The 5000-nt window shown below is 39.5% G+C and overlaps 1 protein-coding gene and 1 long non-coding RNA gene across 3 annotated transcripts in view; one reads left to right on the plus strand and one right to left on the minus strand.

Annotated features, from left to right (window-relative positions):
* LOC138017026 (sodium- and chloride-dependent GABA transporter 1-like) overlaps positions 1–5000 on the plus strand; it is a 34554-nt gene that overhangs the window by 9415 nt on the left and 20139 nt on the right. Inside the window, exons 1-2 of one of the 2 annotated variants that reach the window (XM_068864231.1) lie at positions 3325–3820; positions 3957–4217. In XM_068864231.1, the coding sequence (XP_068720332.1) occupies positions 3805–3820; positions 3957–4217 (277 nt within the window). In that variant the 5' untranslated portion in view covers positions 3325–3804. Of the gene's footprint in view, positions 1–3324; positions 3821–3956; positions 4218–5000 lie in introns of those variants that run through there. The other variant, XM_068864232.1, reaches the window with a different exon arrangement.
* On the minus strand, positions 2134–4532 carry LOC138017027 (uncharacterized). Its single transcript, XR_011125916.1, has 3 exons — positions 4427–4532; positions 4263–4314; positions 2134–2365 (listed from the first exon to the last, which is right to left on the minus strand). It is a non-coding gene; the product is annotated as an uncharacterized lncRNA (long non-coding RNA).

Below are 5000 nucleotides of genomic sequence, written 5' to 3' on the forward strand. Positions count from 1 at the left end.
GTGTTATGTGACGCCGAATATGACTGCACCCATTATTTAATCACTCTCTGAAAAACTGTGTCCCCATTCAAACTGCATAAAAAAGTAATTGACACTGTGTCACTGTTAATACAAGTCAAGACACTAAAAAAGTCTCCTGGGACTTCGCAAATGGTAACCGAGTTGCTTAATAGAGGTCAAAACTTACAGTAATTAAGGGAAGATTTGACTGTAAGTTGGGCGGCTGTCAAATGTATGAGGGAGAAAAGGACAGGTTGAGATTTAATGCTGGATAAATTGGGGGGGGGGGTTATGTAATTGTTGCCATTGCTACAGAGAAGGACTTCCATGTAATTATGCCAACCTCCCCCCCCCCACCCCAATAATGGACAGTCCTTTTTTCCAGCTCTTTGGTATTTCAGACAAAATCAAAGCCTAATTTGAACACAGGTCAAAAACTGGAAATTAGAAGCATCACTGGCCATTCATAGAACAGGTCATTGAATGACAACTTGAAAATAACTCAATATTAATTTGAAACATTGGCTATAACGGGTGAAAGACGCTACAGATTAACATAAAATATTAGTATGCTCTGCAGGGGCCAAAAGGACAGAAGACTGTGGTATGTTTAATTGCATGCATTGGCATTGGGACAATAATACAGTATCACTTTGCAAAAAAACATGAGGCCCCAGCTAAATGTGACAAAAATGAAACATTGCACATTGTATGGATTTTATTTCTTTTGATAGTGAATGATAGTTCCAGAGTCGTATTGCTAGTTACATAATAGACAAATTCCGATATATTAAAATTCAGTCCTAAACAAAGGGCATCATCTAAAGGCTTAGGGGAATAAAGTCATACAAATCATAATATTCATTCCCCAGCACCTTGAGATGATGCCTTGAGTTTAGGACTGAATTTTAATATATCAAAATTGGTCTATTAGCATTACAAGCGTATTCACAGGGTGCCCATGCTGAGTTCTGATGGACTGAAAACTTGTGTTTTACTCCACTGAAACCTGTTTTTCACATCGTAAACTTGGCTCAGGGTATACAATCTATTGTTCTTTAAGCCAGCATGGATATTGCATAAATAAAGAGTAAACATGGAAGCAATGTGTTACATTTCATTAAATAAATATGGCCGACTTACCACCAGGCTAATATTTGCAGTTTTGGCCTCAATGGGTATTTCATCCACTTTTGAAAGTCAACCAATCAATCAGGTATCTATCGTGTCCTTAGTTCTACAACTAAGTTCTCCTTGCTGTAGGAAAACTACTGGTTCGTAGTTCCTTGTTGCTTTAAAGACAAGTAGTTTGTTGTTGCTTTGAAAAGTAGACCTCTTTGACAAGAATTCGCGGCATTTGCCATATTCGCCGAAATCGCCAGATTCGCCAAGATGGCTGGCAACCTGGTATTGAACTAATTGACATACATTTGGCAATTTGACAAGAATTTGCCAAAATCGCCATATTCGCCAGATTCGCCAACATAGCTAGCCACCATGTATGGAACTGATTTACATACATTTGCCAATTTAACAAGAATTCGCCAAAATCGCCATATTTGCCTAAATCGCCAGATTCGCCAACATGGCTGGCCACCATGTATGGAACTGAATTAAATACATTTGGCGATTTGACAAGAATTCGCCATATTCGCCGAAATTGCCGTATTTGCCAGATTCGCCAACATGGCTGGCCACCATGTATGGAACTGACTTACATACATTTGGGGATTTGACAAGAATTCGCCAAAATCGCCATATTCGCAGAAATAGCTGTATTTGCCAGATTCGCCAACATGGCTGGCAATCATGTATGGAACTGATTTACATACATTTGGCTATTTGACAAAATTTCACCACAATCACCATATTTGCCAAAATCGTCAAAATCGTCAAATTGTTGGCAATATTTTGTTATTTTGCCAATTTTCTTATTGTGTGCATTTCTAGACATAAGTGGAGACACCCAGGTGTTTAAATGGGCACCCGGGACATACTGCTGGGAGTTCGATGTCATGTGAACAGGGTTGAAAAACAGGGTTAAACTCCGGCCGAGTGCCGGAAATTCTGCGGCTCATTGAACTTCTTTGTCTTCGCCTTGCCTACTCTAACTTTTCTTCATTTAGCGTGGAGAACAGCGAATACCTCTTTTATTCCTCATATAAAACAACAAAGCATTCCATGTAGCTTCTGCAATGAATTGAAGTCCCTCACAACGTCTTTAACTTGAGTCATTCAGTAGCTGTGGGCAAACTGATTCCAGCGAGTGTAAACAGCGGCGGATCTGGGGAGAGGGTGCAGGGGGTGCGCACCTCCATCCCCCCTCCCGTGAGATGACCTGCGGTTTTCTAGTACAACTGATATCCTGCAAAAAATAAATGTCACCAGTCAGCTCTGCCATTCCTTAGTGGTACACCCCCACCTAAGAAAAACCCTGAGATAATCCCTGGAAAAGCCTCTTTAATTAATAAATGGAGGGCCGCAAGTCAGAAAACTGTAAAGGGTTAATAATTTTGCGCGTCCCTCCCTAAATAAAGTTATCGTGTTGCATTGTATGCAACATGAAGACCAGAATTTTGAGTTCTTAACTTAATGATTAACCAGTGACTCGAATTCACACCATCCAAGTATAATTTGAAGCTACAATCTTGGACAAATTAAATGGAACATTGAGACCACCCCTCCCCACAAAATCAGTGATGTGAAAATGGTGCGTTTTGGCCTTCATGCACCTTCATCCTTGATTTGGGGGAGAGGGGGCATTTCTGTTCCATTTTATTCTGTCCAAGATTCAATCTTGGACAAATTAAATGGAACATTGAGACCACCCCTCCCCCCAAAATCAGTGATGTGAAAATGGCGCGTTTTGGCCTTCACGCACCTTCATCCTTGATTTGGGGGAGAGGGGGCATTTCTGTTCCATTTTATTCTGTCCAAGATTGTAGGTTTCACTGAGCTGAATAATAATTATATTAGATCTAAAGAACCTTTCCATATAATTTGCTTATTATAATTTTAGTCATTGTCACATGCCTCCCTCTTTCAAACAAACCATTTCGTTGGACGATGGCAAAAAGTAGACTCTTCAAGTTTGAAGAGCCTACGATTGGGCCACTCATTTGCAAGATTTATCACGCTTCCTCATTTCTGAAATAAACTTATGAAGAGTGCATTGTTTCATCGACATCGACCCTGATTAAATTCTGTTAAATGCCTCAAATCATATTTAAAAGAGCAGGACTTCATTCGCATTTTTTACCATCTGTCAACGCCCTTACGTCACACTTGCTGCGGATGTCCATCACATGCGCACTTTCCCGCCATTTCGCTTCTGATATCCATTCGCGCGCTTTTCTGGAAACTCCGACTCATCAAGTTATGTTAAGTCTTGGAACCGAAAGTATCCACTACACAAAGAAATTATCTGACGAAACGGGCCAGTGTCTTGCATTTTAAAGAGATCTTTTCGCGGCTTTTGTTAACAGTAGAATGGTTCAAAGGTCGTTTTGATCATGTTGCACGTCTGCATTTCTTACGTTCCATTCATAAAACCACGCGAATACGATCAAGTTTATCAATACAGGTTATTTCCGCTGCAACGTCGCGTCTCTCTGAGGCAATCAAAGCACGCAGTGATTTTGATCGTTATTATCAGTCTTTAGTCAGGAAACACAAGTTGTGGATTGATGCTTCAATACTACTTGATCGCCAAGTTTGAATCACTTGATACCGTCTCATTTGAAATATAATTTTCACTACATTTATAAACTCAGTTGATAACACGTTCGGTGGTGCGTCAAAACTATGGCAAATCAACAAGGTCAGATAAAGTTGAGATGTCCCCAAATTTCAGTTCGACAGTTGTGCCTTAATTAAGGGATACCTTCCCATTCCATCGATTTAGACATGTTTTGCTTTGATTATTTAATATCTTTATACGTTACGTCTGCCTTCAGGTTTAGATTTACCATATGTGCGCGATGACAAGTCAACCGATGTTCTGACTCGTGAGTCAAAGCAGGATCTTTCTTATAAACCGAAGGAATGGAATGCAAAACCGTCAACCGACATCGCAGAAGCAAAAAGCACGGAAGAAGGAAATGAAAAACGAGAAACATGGGGTCACAAAGCAGAGTTTATCTTGGCTACAATCGGATTGGCGGTTGGTTTGGGAAATGTGTGGAGGTTTCCTTACCTTTGCCAAAAGAATGGAGGGGGTAAGTAGGAACATAGTTTAACAAAATGTTTAAAATCAAACTTACTTTTTTCAGTGGTTTAGCCTTCCTCGATCGTGTCTCAGCCCCGTCTCAGCACCTTTAAGGATCAAGTGTAACTTTTGATTGAATTATGTGGCATGTGACCTTTTTGTGTACTGTGCGTAAAAAGTAGGTTGTTGTATGTTACAATGAAAAGTTGTGATGTTCACCTTTATCTCACTGGTTAATCAGATCTTCCACAGCGTTTTGAGTTAATTACAAACTCGTGACCACAACTTAATTTATGCATTCCAAGCAAAACAAGTTTTTAAATGCATTATGTGAACAAAATTCTGACGTCAAGACTGAAGTGGTTTAACCATGTAAGGACATGTTTGAAAGTCAAGCGCTTCCTTGATTGTGTCTCAGCACCTTTAAGGATCATGTGTAACTTTTGATTGAATCGTGTGGCATGTGACCTTTTTGTGTACTGTGCGTAAAAAGTAGGTTGTTGTATGTTACAATGAAAAGTTATGATGTTCACCTTTATTTCACTGGTTAATCAGATCTTCCACAGCGTTTTGAGTTAATTACAAACTCGTGACCACAACTTAATTTATGCATTCCAAGCAAAACAAGTTTTTAAATGCATTACGTGAACAAAATTCTGACGTCAAGACTGAAGTGCTCAATGAATGTAGGATATGCTACCATTCATGCCTCGTGCGGTGAACCCAAAATATAAAATGTAAACTGGGGCAACTTTAAATATACTATAATAAATTATTATTTAAATCTGAGTTA

The sequence above is a fragment of the Montipora capricornis genome, chromosome 9, assembly GCF_036669925.1.
Source record: "Montipora capricornis isolate CH-2021 chromosome 9, ASM3666992v2, whole genome shotgun sequence".
NCBI lineage: Eukaryota > Metazoa > Cnidaria > Anthozoa > Scleractinia > Acroporidae > Montipora > Montipora capricornis.